General features: G+C 32.3%; 1 protein-coding gene across 2 annotated transcripts; it reads right to left on the reverse strand.

Annotated features, from left to right (window-relative positions):
- Window positions 1–401: 401 nt before the first annotated feature.
- KP1 (kinesin-like protein 1) lies at window positions 402–15,982 on the reverse strand. Of its 2 annotated transcripts, XM_028262292.2 has the most exons (18): window positions 15,688–15,982; window positions 14,942–15,173; window positions 9,527–9,690; window positions 9,292–9,435; window positions 7,801–8,160; window positions 7,230–7,298; window positions 6,855–7,079; window positions 6,404–6,485; window positions 6,186–6,281; window positions 5,925–6,104; window positions 5,655–5,761; window positions 5,056–5,234; window positions 4,713–4,877; window positions 4,365–4,618; window positions 4,117–4,280; window positions 3,821–4,015; window positions 2,683–3,383; window positions 402–858 (listed from the first exon to the last, which is right to left on the reverse strand). In XM_028262292.2, exons 2-18 carry the CDS (start codon window positions 15,132–15,134, stop codon window positions 687–689), a joined length of 3,450 nt encoding a protein of 1,149 aa, XP_028118093.2. In that variant the 5' UTR covers window positions 15,135–15,173; window positions 15,688–15,982; the 3' UTR covers window positions 402–686. The 2 variants fall into 2 exon arrangements, with proteins under 2 accessions (XP_028118093.2, XP_028118094.2); XM_028262293.2 differs by lacking the exons at window positions 14,942–15,173; window positions 15,688–15,982 and adding an exon at window positions 11,992–12,614.
- Between the last annotated feature and the right edge of the window lie 5,579 nt (window positions 15,983–21,561).

Below are 21,561 nucleotides of genomic sequence, written 5' to 3' on the forward strand. Positions count from 1 at the left end.
GTACTTATAATAGATAAAAATAAATGTGATCTCATCACGTGATTATCGATATCCAATCAAAATCCAATGTAATCTCTATAAAAGGTGAGTATATGCATCCCGCTTTCAACAACTTAATCTCAAAAATTGAATTAGAATCATTAATCATAGTCATATTAAGTATAATCAAATATAATCAATACTAATTTGGAACAAAACCAGTGTAAACTTTGGTCAAAGCTAAAATCATCCTAATGAGATCATAACTAACATCATTTTGCGACGTAACAAAACACCACAATAGGTTATATAATCAATTTTAATTTGACAATTTGCTAACCTCACCACTACAATACCCGCAACCAAACACCAATATTGATAATAACGGGATAATTTGCACAAAACAGTCTTGCAACTGGAAGTACACAAATAAGACAAATATAATATATAGCAAATTTGGATTTTAATTACATAGTATTCAAACTTCAGATAATTTTGTAAGAAAACTCAGTAATAAAATTGGTGAAGAAGAAAGGTTTGAGAATAACACCTCCTATGGCTTCACCACGCTCTCTCAATCTCTCCCTAAGAGACAATAATGCAACTCGGGACTCCAATATTGATAATAGTTTTGTTTACTGTACAAAAACTATAAAAAAAGAATTAATGTAATAAAAACTTGTTGCCTGCATAACAGTGATTTTCTCTCAAGGCAAAACCATAAATTTCCCGCGCGGTGTAGACCGGCTCCTCCTGAATTCCGGCATGGCTGCTGGCATAGCTGAGTTGCTGGGTTCCTTTGGACAGCGAAAAACACCATTTGAAACCCTCTGTTCGTTTTTTCCTGATAGGAAGGTCTCCACCGTCTGCACTAGTTCTCTGCACAAAAAAAAAGAAGGAAATATTATTCCCGTAACACAAGCGTGTAAGTACCGTAGACATGGACATAGGGCACAATACGAACACGCCAACAAGGCAATTTTAACAAAAAATATAGAACACGATATGCTTGCAATACGTTAAAAACAATATTTTTATAAATTTACTATATTTAAGAACAGTTTATTCATGGGTAATTAGAGAAAAAAAACATAATGTTAATTAAAATTAAAATATCATATATTGCATAACTTCAAAATCAAGATATTATTCACACAATGACTGTCTAAAGAATGCAAAACAATTGTAGAACATTGAAATACATATAATGTATTCATCTTACAAATATTTCAAAATATATTCAGAGTGCATAAGTTGCATTCCAAATAATGCACAACATTGTTACTAACTATGAAGAGATTTATCACATAAGTCGTCTTTGCAACTTTTAAGAAGTGATTCTAAAGCGTCCAATATTATGATTTTAAAAATTTTAGGGGTGAGCATGGTCCGGATGGGATAAAATCAGAACCAATCCGTTATCTACGGTTCCTGAAAAATTGAAACCAACCAATCCGTTTAAATTTTAGAACCAATCCGTTTAAACATGGATTGGATTGGTTTAGGACCACGGATTCACATATTTAAATAAAAAAAAAATATATAGAACATTTTAATTTTTAAAAAATATAACCATAGTAGAGTTCTCCTAAAACTAGATATACATTACACAAAGCAAAGTGTTAGATTGTATTAAATGTGACAAAATAGAACAAAACATGATAGAACAGAACATTCATCAAATGTGACAAAATAATAATATGGCTTAAAAACAAAATACAACAAAACATTCATCAAATGTGACAAATCTGGGGCTGGAATAAGCAAATAGAACATGATTCACACAAAAACAAAATATAAGAGTTATCAAATAATAATATGGCTTAAAAAACAGAGCAATCAAACAAATCAAAAATGTTATTCATTATCAAAGACATAAAAGCACAAGATGGAAAAATCATCAAATAGATTTATTTATCAAATATGACAAATCTGGAGCTGGAAAAATCAGTAAACAGAACATGATTCTCACAAAACAAAATATAATATATATATATAGAGAGAGAGAGAGAGAGAGGGAGGGAGGGAGCTCACCGAGAGAGAGAGAGAGAGAGAGAGAGAGAGAGAGAGATATGAGAGTGTAAGAGGTAGTGAGTGAGTGAACGTGAGTGAGCGGAGTGTGAGGTTAAAGATCTGAGATGGATGATCGGAGAAGAGAGAGAGAGTACCGAGAGAGAGAGATGAGAGTGTGAGAGGTAGCTGTGAGTGAGGTGAGCGACGTGTGAGGTGAATTAGGGTTAGTGTTTAGCTTTTATATGAAACAAGAAATGATATTATGTGGGAGGGTATATGGTATAAATATAGACTAAATGTATACGGTCCGAATCGGTTCCAATTCAGAACCGATCCGCGGTCTACGGATTTTCAAATTACTAATCCAGAACCGAATCACGGATTCAAAAAACTAATCCAATCCTACCAGATTGGACTGGACCGGATCGGATTACGGATTATACGGATTCCTTGCTCAACCCTAAAAATTTTAGTTAAGATATGCTGAAGAAGTGTCGAACCAACTTTTAGAAATGTCTACATAATGTCATGTCTGACACGACATGGCACGACACCCCTCCATAGAAGTGTCTGTGCTTCTTCAATAAGCATGTAAATAAACCAATTTTAGCTGCATGGCATAGTTGTAGAAAGAACATATTCAGGGTTATGTTCCAAGTTTAGGTTATCAAGACAATATTTTGGTCATACCTTGGTTCAACATTACTCCTTGACGGGTTCCGTTGAAGCTTTTTCACCCTCAAGGTACTAAGTACCGGTGAAACAACAAGCCCTTGCTCATTCTCAGGCTCAGAGAAGTCACTCTTTCGAGCTTCCTCCATCTTTCCCCCAGTGTCAATGTCAGCAAGCAATGTCACAGCAACATCAGGCTTCTGAATTTTAGTGGGCAGTTGATTCTTAGCCTTGACCTTACTTTCTGGCTTGCTTTTCCTAATCCCCCCTTGCCTCACATTAAGCGCTTGCTTAAACTGTTCCTCTTCATGTTCTGGGTGAATTTTCTTCGAAATGGCTCTCTGAAAGCTGAAAAATGCATCAGATATGTTTTCCTGCTTGGGTACATCTCGTGGAGCCAAAAATCCTCCGCCGTTGCTCTCTATTGATGGGATTACCGGCATTGTGGCAACGGATTTATTGACAGAAACTCTAGTGGGAAAATGGAGTTTTGTGATTGGTAGGTTATCAGTTGTCTCAGGCTTGACCCTACTTTTGATTAGGGCCCCTCGATCAGTTGACATTGATCTCCTCACAGGTGGGGACGGTGACCTTGGCTTGCTAGAGTTGTTCACTAGTCTCTCTTCGGTGAGGAAAGGCATCTTTGGTATAACATCCTTGTCTGAGAACTTTGAGGGAAGACGAGACCGTCTTTGCTTCCCTGAAGAACAACTCCTTGCCTGAAATTCAAGTTTTCACCACAAGAAAGAAAATTAAGAGTCAACAACTTTGCAAGCTGTTCTTAGCAAGGAATTCTAAAACCACATGAAAAGGGGTTAATTACACTTTATCCCCCTCAACTATCACTGAATATCACCTTACCCTTCTCAACTTACGGTTTTAAAGTTGAGAAGGGTAAGGTGATATTCAGTGATAGTTGAGGGGGGTAGGAGTGTAATTAACCCAAAATGAAATCATTTAACTTTGTATCCCTAGGGATTTGATTGACGACTACATGGATCAGATTATTGTAAATTCCAAATAATAAGGTAATATAAATACAGCGTAATTACTCCGTGGGGATGCATCAATTCCAGACTGAATCACAAATTTGTAACTCAAAATGCTAAGGAATGCTAAGAGAGATAAATTCCATCAGTAGATGGTAATCACTTGCCTCAGAGATTCTGGTATCATCGATAGGGCGCTGAGAGATATCAGGCTTCAAGCTGGCACTGATACCACATTTTGGAATATGCATAGGTGAAACTGCTCGTGTTCTTTGGGATTCTATGGTGCCTCGAGCACTCCCACTTTTCAATTGCTCCAGTTCAGCTTCCTTTCTCTCTAAGGCGAGCTTGATGTTTGAGATCTGAGTTAATAGCAAACGAAAAAAATAAAAAGAAAATAAAATGAATTCCAGTTACCATGAATCAAAAGTAAAATTTAGCATGTGATTGACTAAGAGTAGACCTCTTCTTTGAGATCCCTGATTTCACCGGTTTCTTTATTAGATCTAGCAGCTCCAAGCTCTATCGAGGCAACCCTCTCAGCAAACTTGAGGGTGCTAATTGTCTCTCCTATAGAATTAACCTCGGGATTTATATGAACGAACATCAATGTCTTAGCATGCCCACCTACAAAGGACAATGAAATATGGTCAATACAATTGCAAAGCTTCAAAAGAAAAAGTTCTTAATCCTACAAGAAATTCCCATTACCTAAAGAATCTTGTAATACTTGAGTAAGCTTGCTATTTCTGTAAGGAATATGTGTACTCTTTTGTGCAAGTGCAGAGATGACATCTCCGAGTGCAGAGAGTGATCTGTTTATATGCTGGGCTTCCTTCAGTCTTTCACCAACAGCCTCAGATTTGTCCACTCTCTCACTTCCAGCCAGATCCACTAAATGAAGGCAACCCTTCAGAATGGATCCAGAAAGTAGCTCTTTTCCTCGGACATGAACTGTCAAAACGCTGCAAAGGCCAAGACAGCAGAGACTAATCAAGGATCACTGCACAGTTATAAACATTGAAAAAGGTAATATAATATTTCAAATACTGGGTTTACCTATGAGAGCGGCTACTACGCTCATTTAAAGCTGTAGCGCCCACAGCACGATTTTTTTGGCCGATTTTCATCAAATCAAGAACATCTTGAGTACATTTAACAGGAACCAAGCATGCGTCAGGCACATTGAGGCCATTCAATTGAGAATTGTTCCGTATATCTAACGTGAGGTAGTCAAGGTGCAAAAGTAACAGATAATAGATTATTACTGGGGCTTTCAAATTGCCAAACAATAGATGATATCACTGATTCCTTACAGCTGAGAAAGCCCAGGTTGGACCGACTACAAGATGCATACACATACTTATCAAGTTAATTACAGAAGTAAATTCTAAAAGGATATCTTCTATTTGATCCATCAATGACCAATAGATCTCTCACTTGTTCATTGTATATTTCAATCATCTGGACTCCGACTTCATATTCTATAAAGTCCACCCTTGCCTTTGAAATTTCAAACAAGTCACGCAAAGCTCGATAGTTTACACCCCATGTATCCTCCATATTCAAGTCAGGACCACTCTGTAAAAGTGAGACAGAAGAAAGAGACGATTGTAAGAAGTCATATACATAGTACACAGGGGCAATCACATCTTCTTTATCCAGGGTTACACAAAACTAGCCTATCGAGGCCTCGTTTGTCAACTATACATTTTAGCCAAAAAACCAAAAAGTCACTATAAGTTGTCACATCACTCTCTACTTTTCTGCATATTTTTTTGTAAAAAGCCAAAAAGTTACTAAAATAGCATATTCCCAAATGAGGCTTGCAAAATGGTACATTTCAAAATACAGTATGCTAAAAGAATAGAGTAGTACTAAATGGATTTGGACCAAACCAAACAGAATGAGTAGGATATGCAATAGAAATATCAAATGAAACAATGGTATAGGAGACTCAATGCTACTAATCAATTACAATTGCAATGGGTTTGGTGTTACCATTGTGTATGTCTTCCCTGAACCAGTCTGACCATATGCAAAAATGCAAACATTATAACCATCTAGAACAGATCTGACCAGTGGCTGAGTGTCTGCATATATTTGCTCTGCACAAAAAATATATATACACACATATATATATTAATAAAATAAAGACATCATCATGATGAAATCTTATGAGTATAGTCTATAAACATGCATCTATAGCAAGTTTTGAAGGCAAGTCAGCATGATTATAGGTAAGAACTGATTTTAGAAAGAGAAACATACGTTGGGTCACATTTGTTGCAAACACTTTATTGAAAGCGAACACCCTTCTTGCATCTTTACCCTGCTTAAAAGGATTGGCAATCATAATATTTCCATTTTCTCCAATATAATCCACCGTAGACTGCCCATCAGATTGTCCGGGTAGGAAGGGCCTAACTCTACAGTAAACCCTAATTGTTCCTGTCAGACAGCAAAAACCACTGAATAAGCTCACGTTACATAAACTTGACAAAACATAAAGTAAAAAATTCAAGGTAAAACCTTTTAGGTCTTGGACTAGATTGTAAAGTTGGCGGTTTTCCTCCAAAACTTTGTGATAGGAAGAAGAGGCCACTTCAAGTCCCTTAATATGATGCACTAATGAAACAAAGAGTGTGGTTAGTTTACATAAAAGGTTTAAACCTGAAGCTTTAAATAAATACTAAACAATACTTCAGACTCTGGCTGTGTCAATGAGGAAAAAGCCTTTAGGTTCTCACCAAGCCTTCTATGTTCTTCCTCCCACCCTGCTTGAACCTGCTTGACTTCTAGTTTTGTCTCTTGAAACCTTGACTTTAGCTCCTGAAAACATCCAATACAAAGGAAATCCAAACAATACAATTAGATGTAAGAAAGATGAATTTAATGTTATGAAAACCAGGAAAGGTGGCCATTCTGAAATTTTTTTAATCATTCATGTACAACATATTTAGAAGTGTAAAAATGCCCACATCACTCCTCCATTCTTTTCTCTTTTCTTTTTCATCTCTATATTGCAAACCTAATATGTTCTTTTTCCATCTCTATATTACCCATTTTTCCAGAATAAGAATTGTAACTACTTCAAGTCTCTAACCAAAAAGCAAATCAAAGGACAGGCTGCAAATAAAACATCTCATTCACAGCGCATGAAGAAAAGGGAGTGTCGACTTCAGTATTTGACAATAATACCTCAAGCTGTTTCTGTTGAAGATCAAGTAGCTCCAAATCACCAGCAGAATGACTTATATTACGCCAGATGACTTCACGTTTCCCACCACAGATGCAGTATTTGGACATATCACTTGATGCCAAACTAGTTTTTTGATCAAGATATCTTGAAATGGCTTCTAGGAATTCAGTTTTTGATAGAGGAACCCCATTGCCTATCAACAATTTCTTTAGAAGAAGTCCAAGCTGTAGAAGGTAGTAAAGAAAATTACATCACTTCAATGTGGTGGTGAAATTGATTGTTACTTTTAACTTGTACAAAATCAATACCATTGAAGTACTTATACAGATAATTCAAGAACAACAACTATATCAACATTAACAGTTGTTATTGACCTGAATGCCCTCAGAAACAAGCTGTGCAGAGAAATCCTTAACCGCCTTTCTGAGTACAGTATCAATGACCTACAATTTTTCACCGCCGAATGATATTAGATTCCACAAATATTTATTTCTAGGAAAAAGTTCTCATTATCATCCTATGGGCATCTAGATTGCAAGAGAGTACATGGCTTGTAATGACACAAAATACAAAAGCACTATAATTGGTAAGTCATGTATTGAGTATAAACAATTATTTACATTTTTAAAAAATTCATAGATCATCCTACCAGTTTCGTATGCGTTGACAATTGATTCACATCAATCAACTTAGGCATTATCTTGACCAATTAACAGAACAAACCTATGTATGTTGGGCATGTGTAGAGATGGTCATTAATATATTGATTTTCAACTTCTTGTGCCATCAACATGTCAGGTACCCCATGTCAGTTCAAACAATAACACCCTTGTTTGATCCTAACAAAATAGAGTTTCACAGTTTGCAACAATGCTAAAATTCACTCTATGCTTGCCTTATGCATGTAACTAATTATAGTACACAAACGGAACGGATCTTACCTACCATTGCATTCAAAGGCAAATCTTCAATTCCATTCCTTTCTGAGAGATAAGCCTGTAGCAGTCCAAGCCCAAAACCATCAAAAAGGAAGGTTAGTGCATTAGCAGCTTTGGATTCTTCAACTGAGACCACACTGGAAAGATGGAGAAAATCCAATAGCTGTTCATATTGTGATGATTCAGATTCATCCAAAGACTCATCAGTACTTTCACTGCCAACTAATGAAGATGGCGACCCCTTTGGAAGTGATGTGATCCTAACGGTTCCACCATACCTCCAAACCCCAATTCCACCTGCCTGTTTCCACTCGTAGTAACCTTTCAAACAAAGAATGCAGTCTACAACTTTACTTGATGAGCCTCCCTGAAAATCGAAGTTTGCCAAATTCAAGAAATGACATTGTAATAGGATAAATAGAACTACCATGTGTCGAAACAAGTTTGCAAGAATTATTGGAAATCAATTGAGGTGCAAAAAAGATGTATTTCGGAATATAGTACATAAAAGTTTGCCAATTTCAAGAAATGATATTGTAATAGGATAAATAGAACTACCATGTGTCGAAACAAGTTTGCAAGAATTATTGGAAATCAATTGAGGTGCAAAAAAGATGTATTTCAGAATATAGTAGATAAAAGTTTGCCAATTTCAAGAAATGACATTGTAATAGGATAAATAGAACTACCATGTGTCAAAAACAAGTTTGCAAGAATTATTGGAAATCAATTGAGGGAAAAAAAGATGTACTTGTGAATATAGTAGGTCCTCGAATAACTAGAAACTTTTTTGTGTAAACAGATAAAAGGTAGGTCCTTCAATAACCACAGTAGGCTAGTTTTTGAGGTGTAATTGCCATGGTGTGGATTAAGGGGCTGTTAATTGTTTGCTAGTATTAGGGGTCCATCTGGATGAGTGAAATGAAAATGAGAGGATTTGAGGTTAAATATCGTGAAATTGTAAGAAGGTTAACTATTGGATGCAAATAAGTAGTACCAAAGTGAGGATTGAATAGAGATAGGGGACAAACGCTCAGTTTGTTTTAGTGGAAAATGTTTTAGAGAAAATATTTGTGTAAAATTTTTTTCCAGCTTTCAAAAGTGAAAAAATGTTGCCCGCCCAAATAAGCTTGTTCTCAATTGACCACAAAAAAGATTTTCCATTAAGACTTTCATTTTCCATTGTACCGAGTGCTAGAAAAACGTTTTCACTGACACAAATGGAGCATTATTAGGGAAGATTCATCTTGTTAAAATCTTTGTACAAGTAGAATCATTCATATAAAAATTTCAAGTAATTATGGTCAGAGTGTAATTTCAAACCCATCAATCTAAAGCTCTCAAATTCAATCTTGAAATCTATATGTAAAATACTACTTTAAACTAAGGCAATGCAATTCATTTCCAATCCATAAACCCAAATGCAATGCAATGCAACCCATAATTGTCTTCATTCCAATATATTAATTGAAGTTCAAATGAAGATAAATTAAAAGACCTTTTCTAAGTCAGAGGCTTCAAAAGTCAAGAGCTTCATATTGCCAACGGCGACGAGGAAATTCCTCATGTTCTCAAAATACTGAATTGCAGACTGGGCTGCACCCTCCGTCGCCTGAACATCAATGATTGGAATTTCCACCACCTATTTTCCCACATCATCATTAAACAATCAAAAAATAAAAAGAAAATAAAAGAAAAGAAAGTGAAAGAAAGTGAGTGAGGATAGTGGGTACCTTGTGGACAGCACCAGGATTGACTTTGTTGAGGACATTGCAGAGAATGAGGCCATTGCGGAGAGCAAGACAGAAGTGTTCTTCGGAGGGTTCTTTTGGAAGTACCTCCGAAGCTCCTTGGTCCATCTGTCTTAGCCATTCCGTTGCTTGGTACCTCCTCGAAGCTGAAACCCAACAACACAACACGCTGATCTCAGGACGAGTTTGTAATCACTTGAACAAGGTTTAGAACTTTGACTCCGAATTTTGAAGTCCCATTTGTTCACCAGGCTGAAATTCTACTAAAAATTCTACTAAATAATTTTATCAAATAGGTTATATGAGTGTGACGCTCATGTGATCTCAACAAATTTTATCAAATAATTTATGGTGTGATCTCAAAAAGTTTTATCAAATAGTTTTTATGAATGTAAAATTCTCATGACTCTTATATACGATATTTATATGAGTGTAGAATTCTCTTATGATTCTTATCTACGATATTTGATAATTTTTTTAAAATATAACATTTTTATTTATTCACCCACATTTTAAAAATGTGTAATAATATTGATAATTTTGGGCGAAATCAAGGTAATAATAAGACTAATTTAACTCTATTATTTTGAACCAATGAGACATTATATAATGTTACAATTTTTGTATATCAGCAATAATCACCTATATTTGTATTTTGTATTGGTTTAATCAGAAAAATTTTACATCTTATGCACCATGTTATTATTCAAAACTTTTAAAGAGGACTACTAGTAGCACTCACTTTTCTCTTTTAGATCCCTCATTTCTAAGTAATTTTATTTTCACACACTATTTACACTTTGTAAATATTTTTTTCAATACACACATTTAATGAATTTGTTTATCTTTTGTTTTACTCGTTCCACGTACAAAATGTTCCAAATATGCCCATAACATACAATGTGTACAAAAATTTCAACACATTATGTACACACACCACATAAACACATAAACTTCCACCACACCCCGAAGCCTAAGTCAAAACCTAAATTGTGCCCTACACATGATATTTTTTCAGCACACTCCAACAATTTTTCGACTGTATGCAAAAAAAAAATTTTTTTTTGGGGTATTATTTTACTATTATTCTTCAAAAACTAATACTCTGTTTAGTTTTAAGTTTTTAAAAATATTTTTGTTAATTTTAAAATCCTATTATTATTATTATTATTATTATTATTATTATTATTATTATTATTATTATTATTGTTTAGTAAACTTTTTACATATTTAATCAACCTTTTATTTTTTAGAATCACTTAATTTAGATACATTTAAAAATTAAATTATTTTCCGAAAATCTTTAAGAAAATAATAAATACAAAAAAAAATATGTACTAAATGTTTATATTTTTGTATGTTTTTTAAGTGTATCTAAATTAAGTGAATCCAAAAAACATAATTAGAATGTTAAAAATGTTCACTAAAACAAAAGAATACGGATTGAAATTTTCAAAAATTATTTTTCAAAACTCAAAACCAAACTGAGTGTAAGTTATTGTTATACTATTTTCATTATTCGTTTCATATTGACTGACAACGAGATGGAAATAATTTAGTACTGGTTGTCCAAATACATTAAACAAATTCGACAATCAACAACTGAATCAAACAATAGTTTTTGATTCTGTACTTCCGAACAAAATATAAATTTTCGACATATAACTATTTTTTAAGTTGGTTTTTGAAAATATGAAATGTTTTCAAAAGTTAATTTTTGTATAGCTGCAACATTTTCAGAATTGATTTTTAGAATGATATTTGTGACAATAAATAAATAAATAAAATACTTCCGAACCAAAAAACTCACCCATTTGTTGCCTAATTTTTTTATTAACAATCAATTTTTTTCCCCTACATCGAAGCATTCATTGTTTTGTAAATCCCTCATCATACAAATCAATAATAACGGTGGAGTGCAATGGAACAATATTATAAGTAATGGATAAGGAGTGAAAATTTGAGCGATATTGGTAAAATCTATGAGAAACAATGAAGGAATAATAAAATGAACAATGATCAATGGAGGGAGTGAGAAAGAAACAAAAAAATTAAAGAGTAAATTTGATGTATGTATTTTTTGAAAAGAAAATGTGTACTGAGAATTTCTATATAAAAGATGTGTACTAAGAAAATTTAGTTTTAAGAATTGATGTGTGTATTGATATCCATATTGGTCATTTTGTTTAGTGGTAAAATTATAAGAAAAATTAATTCATTAAGTGTGTGCACAGAGAGTAAATGATATGTGGAAATAAAATTATCCCTCATTTCTTTTATTTTTTTTAATTCTCATTTTGTCCAAACATCAAGTTCCTTTTTTACCCTCTCACTCACTCAGATCTCTCTATCTTTCTCCCCCGCCGATCCCAAACCCCCTCTCACTCAAATCTCTGCCTCCCTAAGCGTTACTTATCACCGTCACCCTCCTCTGCCAATCTCCTCACCTCTGTTGCTGCTGCTTTTTCATCGCGACACAGCTTCACGAAGACGATTTGTCGACGGTGTTAGATTTCGACGACGAGAAGACACCATCGCCGTCATCTCTTTTGGAGATCATCATCATCATCGTTGAGGTTTTTCCATTGCTGAGAAATCCCCCACCATTGCGTCATCGCGTCGATCACCTCATATCTGAGATCATCCAGATCTACTTCGCAAATCGATGAATCTGCATCTGCTACCATCATCACCAGATTGGACCTCCACACACAATTTTGCCAACTTAGAGTGAAACCCTAAACGACCATTGACGTATCAAACTCTAATCCTAACCTTAACCCTAATTTTCCAAACCATACCCCACAAATTTTCGAGTTCAAACCATTAGATGCCACAATGACGAAGCAAAATTGAACGAAGAATTGAAGTGTACAAGTAAAATTAAGGATCGCGAAGTCGAAGATAACTATAGAGGATTAGCTCAGAGAGAGAAAGAGAGAGAAGGAGGGGAATTTTGGACACAATTGCGAAGGGGAGGAAAAAGAAGTGGAGGGGAGAGAGAGAAGGGACTACTGACGGTATGGTACGTTACAGAGGAAAAGTTAGGGTTCAAAAGATGAGGGTGTTCAAAGAAGTGAAGCGGTCCAAAGAAATTAGATAAGTGCTAATAGTAGTTTCTATTTAAATTTAATCGATACTATCATTTCTTCACTGTCACCTTTGTCCTTCTTTACCTTTTTTGGTCTATGCCATTACTATTGCGTTTAGCGCAAATAAATTTTTTCATTTTTTGTTAAATTATTCATAAAATTCACAATAATAACCCCCAAAGTAAATGGTATTAAAAATAAATAAAAATTCTTAAAAAATTTAAAATTTAGAAAGAGATTTGAAAAAGTAAATAATAAGAAAAAAGAGAAGATTTAACTTATATTTCACTTATATTTTCTTTTCTTTCTTTTTTTTCCATAATTTTTTTAAAATTAAGAATCAAAACGCAATCTAAATCAGTTCTCCTATGGAACAAAAATGTTGAATGCTTATGTCAAGTTACTTAGGCCCTATTTAGTAAGTGGCTATTTTAATTAAAAATCAAAAAGTTTTCAACTTGTATAAAAAAATTAAAATTCATTCACATTCACTCTACAAAATCAAAAAATCTTCATCACTCACTCTACTTTTTTTTTCACCACATATTTTAGTTTAAAAAATAAAATATAAAAATAAAATCCACTTCCCAAGCTCTCCGATTTTGGTTCAGATTTCCAGCTAAATTCTAACCATCCATCCAACCATTTTATTTTTGTTTTTAACGAAAGTTTGATACATAACTTTCATATTGCTTTAGATAACTTTACCATTGCTTTAGATTATAGTCTTCATGATCAAAATGGTCCTGTTTTTGAGAGCTAATCAAGATGTTCTTTGGGCATGAAGAATAATATGGGCCAAACTGGACCCACCACTATCAAGGTTGGCCCATAACAACATTAATAACCAGGGAGGACTTACCCACCACCACCACTTCGATTCAAGAACAATGCGCAAGCGCAACATCATCATGATTTGCCACACAATCTTTCATTTAATTTTTTCCCCTCTTTTTTGAACTTAATTCCCGGGATCGATACAACCACACCAACCACACCCGTCTAATTTTTTTAGACTTTAGAGAGATGAAAGCACACCAACTCATTTCTTTTAAGACACCACTTCACTCTTTTTCAGGGAGAGGATTGCCCCCATTTCCAGTTAATTAAGCCTCCGTTTGGGAAGTGGGTTGGCTTTTTAGCTTTTTGGTTTTTTTGGCTATTTTAGCTTGGGCTAAAAAGCTTGGTTTGGGAAGGGCTTTTTGACTTTTTAGCTTTTTTGGCTTTTTTTGTGAGAGAAGAATGTAATGATTATGGGTTGGATGTGATGTTTTGTTTGTTATGGCTAAAATAACCTATTTTGTTTTTTGTGGCTAAAATAACCAAAAAAGCCTGAAAAAGCCCTTGCCAAACGGAGGCTTAACTCTAATTAATCTCATGCTTTTACAAATAATTTTGTTGCATGATTTTTATATGAAAAAGTCTTTTCTCAAGCAATTTTATTATCAAATTTACGACTAAAATAATATAATAACGGTTTAAAAAAAAAAAGATATTGTCAATGATCCCTCGTTTGTTTATGATCAGATAACCAAAAAAAAAAAATATCAATAAACATTACATATATATTTTTTTTATATTTCAACAGACACATTAGACATATCGATTGATGTTATTGACAGTAGCCTATTGAGCTGTCATTAAAATTTGTCTTTAAAAGATTTAAGCCTTTTTTTGGCGGACATTTGCTTTAAAGTGATAAAAAGCTAAACTTACCACATGATTATGTTTTTTAAATTCGTTTTTACTATTTTCAAACGAAATAATATGGCATCACATGGTTTTTTTTTTATTTTAAACTAAAACATTTATAAATTTTAAGTAACTCTTAATTTCAAAAATACTAGTACTATCATATCACATTATTTTGAAGACCTTGTTTGTATAGAAAAATCTATTTTTATAAAAGAAGCTTCAGCAATTAGTTTAGCTACTTCAAATCAGTCTTCCATATATGTTTCCTTTTAAATCTTTTTTAATTTATTAATTTATTGTAGGTGTCAGCCAACATTGACAACTTCAAGATCAATGAAAAAAAAAACCCAAAACAGCATTTTCCACGGTCCAATGCTCTGCACTTGCTGTTGAAGCAGCCGTTGCAACCCTTTCAAATTTTGACTACCAAGGTTAAGTCTAATAATTCTACATCTACTAACATATATTTTTGCTAAAAACATAAAAATTAAATATGGAATATATATAAATGCACAAAATTTCTTAAAATTTAATTATTTTAAAATTTATCCATATAATATCTATTTAATTCTGCAACTGATTTATGTATTACAATATAACAAGTGTTTACCTGCTTCTCCGGCTTTCCTCTGGGCCAGTTCATGGTCGTTGATGATCTCTTCAGCATACGAACAGTCAGTGCCATTACTATTACTATTATTATTATTATTGTTATTATTAATAATGGAATTCAAACCCTTCAATCCTCTCAAGTTCTTGCAAGGAGAGTTGAATATTGAATTGTAGTTGCTTTCTTGCGGCATTGTCTCCCTCTCCCTCTCTCTTCAACTCGATCAATTCCTCTGTTCCAGAAAAAACGTAAATGTCACAGTTAAATTTTTTTCCAAATATGTTTTCACAATCAATTTTTTGAAAATTGCTAGACACTAATTTGACAAATCAAAATTTTACTTTTGAATTTTAAAAAATGATGAGTTTTTTGAATTCTTTCATCAATTTTTAGTGTTTTTCAAAAAACAAACGCAAATCTGAAAGCGAAACTAAACAGAAAAACAGAACTCGAGACGGTTAATATCTCAATGATTTCACATGAAGTTCAGAAAGTATAGCATTCAAACTAAAATCATGGAACAGTAATATACATCGATCATAATCGAAGAAAAAAAAAAGGAGAGATAGAGAGATGTCTGTTTCTGTCTTCTACTCTGTGTTTGATTGCAAAGTGATGAAAATTCATGGTTGTTCAATCAATATTTACGAACTATACTTCAAAATTGTAATCAAGAACAGAAAAACCAGAGAGAATTTAATGAGGATATGTTTCGATGATTATGAAAAACAGAGTGTATCACTTACCTATACGCAGACAACAGAAAAAAGATTCAGCCGCCGAGAAAATTTTCTTGAATTTTCCGGCGATGGAAAACAAAGGAAAATGAGTATCAACAGCGGTGAAGATTAAAGTTGGATCGGATCTGAACTGGAAATCGGAAGGTGAAACAAGCTTCTCGTGTGTTGTAAATGAGCATTCAAAAATACCAAGACTCTCTCATTAAATGCAAGAGAGAGATACAGAGAAATATAAATATAGAGATATAGATATAGAGATATACATATAGAGAGAGAGAGAGGAGGACATATAGAGAGAGAGAGAGAGAGGAGGAGTGTAACGGAGTTTCAACTTATCTTGCTTGTTTGGAATAAACGTTTTGTTCACACTGTTTGGTAGAGCTGTGGGAAGTGCTTATAGCTTATGCCTTAACAGTTTATAACTTATAACTTTCAGCTTAAGCTGATTTTCAGGTTATTCTTAAAGCAGCTCCTGCCCCACTCAAAGAATAAGCTGATTTCTGACTTCCAAAAAGGTATAAGTTATAAGGTATAAGCTAAACTAAACACATCAAAATAGCTTAAATTAAGTTAAAAGTTGAAATAAACTGTAATTAAGCTCTGCCAAACAGACACGCTGTCTTGCTTTGCTGAATGATTTCACGGAGGGTTAACGGAGTTTCTACTTGTTGGATCAAATGAAAAAGGATTTTATTCTTTCAAGGGTAAATTATTCTTTTCAACAAATGGGTCTCCCACCTTTGATTCTTCACTTATTTTGTAGTTTTTCGCTTTGGATCAATTATCAATTCATGCCATGATTAAAGGGGTGATTTAAGAATTTCAAAAATTTAAATTTTCAGTTTGATTTTCTTTCATTTCGATTTAAAAATCGAAACCCAATTTTTTTTTTATTTTTTATATGCAGGGTATCCTAAGTTAACTTACATATATTAGACTAAGGCCTGAACAAGTCATTTCGAAACAAGGCTTACGCCCTGTTGTCTATGATCCCAAGGTATACAATTGTTGGTTAGGGAATTCAAATCTAAGACTTGGAAGAGAACAAATCTCTAGATCTCAGTTGTTACCTACTAGACCAACTTCTACACCCTATATCAGATGGATCAAATGAAAATTTACAATAAATATGAGTCATTCGAAAGTAAAGTGGGCACAAATCAAAATTTAGAATTTAATGGAAGATCAAATGATGAGTAGATGTTGTTAATTAGAGAGGTTGAATGAAAAGCGAAAATAGTCAAATCCAACAGTGGAATGGAAAATGCATAGAAAAAGAGAAAGAAAAGAAGTGAAGGTACCAGTGTTGTGAGACAATATTTTAGTGGATGATATATGATAAGTTGTGATTCAAATAAATTATTATTATTATTATTATTTGGGTTAGAGACCAAAGTGAATTTTTTTTTCTCTCTAAAAGTCAAAGTGAAAAATGAGATAATACCAAAAAAAATGAGATCAGAAAGTGTACAGAGATCAAATTATTATTATTATTATTTGTCACAAAAATATATTCCGGTGGTTAGAATTTAGACCAAAATGAAAAGATTCAATAGTTTAAAGATCAAAATGAGATAATTTTTATTTTAAGAACTAAAATGAATGAAAAAAAAATGAAGAAGAGATAATCTTAAGAGTGAAAGTGTAATTTATCATTTTATTTTAACGGAAGATTGGGCCGTGGTGAGAGAGACAGCGTTAGAACGATGGCTAATGCAACGGTGGATTGAATTAGGGTCAGCTGAAACTTTGGGGTTTTAACTCTCCGTTGTCTCTCCACGTGGCGACTTATTACAAGTGCGTTCACCCCTCTGGGTCGCTTTGAACATTGGACTGGGTGGCAAGATCTTTCCAAAATCATAAGCTTGTATATATATATATATACACAATAATACTACAATATTCAACTACTCAAAATTATCATCTTACGATTTATATTTATTTTACGAACCTCACACTACACAAATTCAATATCAACTATACAATCTTCATTCAAGATAAATTCAGAATACTTAAGTAAAATTCATAATATTTTTCGTATATGTGTAGTTGCTTTAATGTTCATAAAAAGGAATCAGAATTAGAACGCAAAATTTTATTTTAAATATGATACTCAAAATAAATTTTATCTATACAATATGTTTTTTGTATGCATTGCGTATTATAATTTGGAAAAATTTTAATTCAATGTATATTAAAAAAAATTATAAATTAGTGAATTTTTTTTATAAGTATTAATAATTTAAATTAATTTTTTTTTATCAATTTGTAATAATTTTGTAAAAATACTGCTGAGTGGGTGGTAATTTCCCCTTATAATTTTGTGCACAAAATATTATTATATTAATAAGCTTATCAACCAAGAAAAAATTCACTCCAATAAGCCAGGAAAAGGATAATATGATTTTGCCTGACACGTGATAGACACAGTGTGGGTCATTTTCTATGTAAATTTTTTATTGTAACATTAGAACTCTTTGGACTATGATGTTTGGGAATTTAAAATCAATATTTTAATAAAATAATATGTCAATTGCAGTGTGGTTTTGTGAGTTTCTTTTCTTTCTTTCTTTGTGAGGATTAGGAGGCACAAATTATGAATGGCAATGCCTTTGTGGGTAAAATTAAGCTGAGAGTGGCATTTTAGTTGAACATATTGCGAAGCAAAAACATGAAATTGGTGGATAATAATAAATGTGATCAATCATCTAAAAATTCGATAATAATAAAGGTGTGACAGTGATGATCTTACACTAAATAGAATGTATAGAGATCAAATCAATACTAACTATCATGTTATTGGGGCGATCTTTTACTGGAAAATGGTTAAACTACTCTTAAAAAAAAAACGTGTTGTCCATAATAATGATTAGCTAATAAAATTAAAATATTAGTGAAAGCCTCTAATAATAACAACTCTTCCATCTATGTGAGATCGTCAAGAGAATGATAAACATGTCTAGGTATGATGCTAGAGAAGAAGAGTAGGTGTCATAGACAAAAACTTAAGTACTTAGAGCAAACCAAAATGTCACTTAAGTGCTTAGGGCAAATCAAATTTTCTTCAATGTGATAAGTTTCATAGTACGTAAAAACTAGTCACTATGTGATAAGTTTCATAGTATGTAAAAACTAGTCACTATCTACAAATATATAAAACCTCTCTTCTTCTTTCACTAAAGACTACTCTAATTCAGGCATCGGTGTCCCTTTTTGACCAATTAGTTTTTTTCTTTTTGGGTGAATTATCACTTTGTTTGATTTCTATTTTTAAAAAATTTTACTTTTTACTTTTTCCATTTTCGTATTTTTTTATTTTCACTGAATTTTTTTAATATTTTAAGTATTTTTTTTAATTTTTAGACACACCTAACATAAATACACTTAAAATGTATAATATTTCTTTAACAAATTCACTAATACCAAAAATATAAAAAAAATACAAAATTCAATACATTTTTTTTGTATTTTTTATATTTATTAAAATTTTAAAATATTTCTTCACAAATATTTTACTATTTAGATACATCTAAGTAAGGTACATCTAAAAAAGTAAAAAAATTATTTAAAATTTTAAAAATATACACTAAAAATAAAATAAAAAATACAAAAAACCAAAAAACTTAATTTTTAAAAAATTTAATTTAGAAAATTAAAATTAAACACACTGAATGAGTTTGAAAAGTATAATATACATAGTTTATGATATATGACACATGCTATTTTTTTTTTACATATTTTATTTGACACTTTGAATACCTAATGAAATCTAGCGTAATAAGAGAAAGAAGGGAGGAGAGTGGCTTGAACTGCCGACCTCAAATGCACAAGAGTGTACAAGCCTAATGATCCGACCACTCACTCCTTTCTCCACATGTTAAATTTTCTATGATAATAATAATAAAAAAATTTGCCTAAATTAAGGTATGGCTAAGCTTTAAGAATCAAAAGTGGCCTACAAGTAAGGCTTTGGTAATCAAAGAGTGGACCTTATAAAAGTGGTTGAGATCATAACATGAATTTATTTATTCTAAGTGAAGTGATTATGATAAAAATAAATAAATAAATAAAAATGTAGCGATTATGATGAAAAAATTTGCAGCCATACAATGGATATTAGAGAAAACTACCGAAAATCTATAATAAAACAAAAAAGGGTTTAAAATGGTCGAATATTCTTTTCTTGTCTTTTTTTCTTTCTTTTTTTTTTTTTGTATTTTTTAGAGGAAATAATGAGACAAAGATTTTTAATTTTTAATTTTTAATTTTTTTAAAGTAAATAGTTAAAAAATGGGATAAAAATAGACTAAATCTGACATCATGCAAGACAATTAAGATAAGATAAGTTCAAATTCAAGCTAAAAAATAATAATATGTCACTTCAAATAGATAAATAACAATATCTAACATCTGAAGAACTATTTTAAAGATATAACACCGAATATCAAGACAGTCATTTCTTTTTAAATAATTTATTTCTTTCCCTTGTCACATTTTTTTTTTCTTTGAAATATAATATATTTATGGCTTTAGAGTTTAGACCCACGAGCTCATATTTAAATTATTTGTGTTTTAATAAAGAATTATATATATAAATAAATTTTTTATCTAAATTTCTTATCACTAGACATTAAAACATGGGTCGCATACACTTATTAATAAAAGATTATTACATTGTGTATCTTTAAAAAAGGGGTGTATAATGTTATACAACAAGCACCACAATATGTTTTAATTTTTATTATTTTTATTTATAACATTTACACCACATTATTCATAACATTAGTTCATAACATAATTACAATAGTTTCATATTAGTAAATTTTATGACAAAATGACATAACTACCACCACAAATTGACGTTAAAATCGTACAATATTTCTCTTTTTACTGATGTACATCATAAGCTTCTCTTTATTAATATGAAGTTCACGACATTTATGTTTAGTAGAAAAAAAAAATGGTAAAAAATATGTTTCTATGTGATATTGCTTTTATTTATTGTACATCTGTATTCGCAGGGAATGATAACATTTGGTGATGGTTATAATAAATAAAGACCCAAAAAAATATAAAGAAAAAAAGAAAAAGTGTACGTTAGAGGTTTGAAATGAATAAGAGCCCAAGACCAAGGTCCATTTTTCGAACGTTGGATCCCCCAATTTAAATGATTGCAGAGGTAAAGCTTTTTGAATTGTCTTTTCACATTTTGTACCCCATTAATTGGACCACTTGTTTAGAAGAATCACTTCTTCTTTTTCTTTTTCTTCTTTCTTCTTGTTTTTCTCTCTCTTAAACTAATCCAACATGCCCCTCTTTAATGGAGTTGTGTCTAGAATTGTTAAAAGTAATGTGAGAGAGACTTACTTTTGAAGCATTCAGTCCTTAGGGTCAAACACCAACAACAGTGATTCATAATTCCTTTCTAAATAGTTTGATTTTTCTCTACAATACTAATAGCCACTAAATAGTTATGGAGTTGAATTCTCTTCCATTGATTGAAGGGTGTAACATAAAAAATATGAAGTTCATAATTTTTTTTATTATATGTTACGTTTGTATACGAAATATAAATGATATTTGCATTGAGCATGTTTTGCATCAATAAGGGAAGTAGGTGTGCGAGTCACAATAAAAAGAGTTTGGAGGAGTTTAAGTCAACTTGTAAAGTGCGGGGTAGAGTAAGAAGAGGGTTGGATAACGGAGGAGGGTGGGAGAGGAGTTGGGGGTGGCAGAAGAGAAGGGCAAGAAAAGGGTGACGATGTGGATGCGGCTAGAGGGGGTAAAGGAGTGGTGGTTAAGAGCGGCGATGTCAAAGTTGTTAGAAATGGGTTTTGGAAGTTTTGGAAAAACAAATTTTTCCTCAATTTTAGTCTATTT

This window comes from Camellia sinensis, chromosome 7 (assembly GCF_055761805.1).
Source record: "Camellia sinensis isolate YWXY chromosome 7, ASM5576180v1, whole genome shotgun sequence".
Lineage (NCBI taxonomy): Eukaryota > Viridiplantae > Streptophyta > Magnoliopsida > Ericales > Theaceae > Camellia > Camellia sinensis.

Coding starts and splice junctions, on each gene's coding strand:
- KP1 (XM_028262292.2), bottom strand. CDS start 15,134: ATGCCGCAAGAAAGCAACTACAATTCAATATTCAACTCTCCTTGCAAG. Junction 5,235..5,654: donor CAGGGAAGACATACACAATG/GTAACACCAAAC, acceptor TCACTTTTACAG/AGTGGTCCTGACTTGAATAT. Junction 859..2,682: donor AGGAGTAATGTTGAACCAAG/GTATGACCAAAA, acceptor TTTTTTGTGCAG/AGAACTAGTGCAGACGGTGG.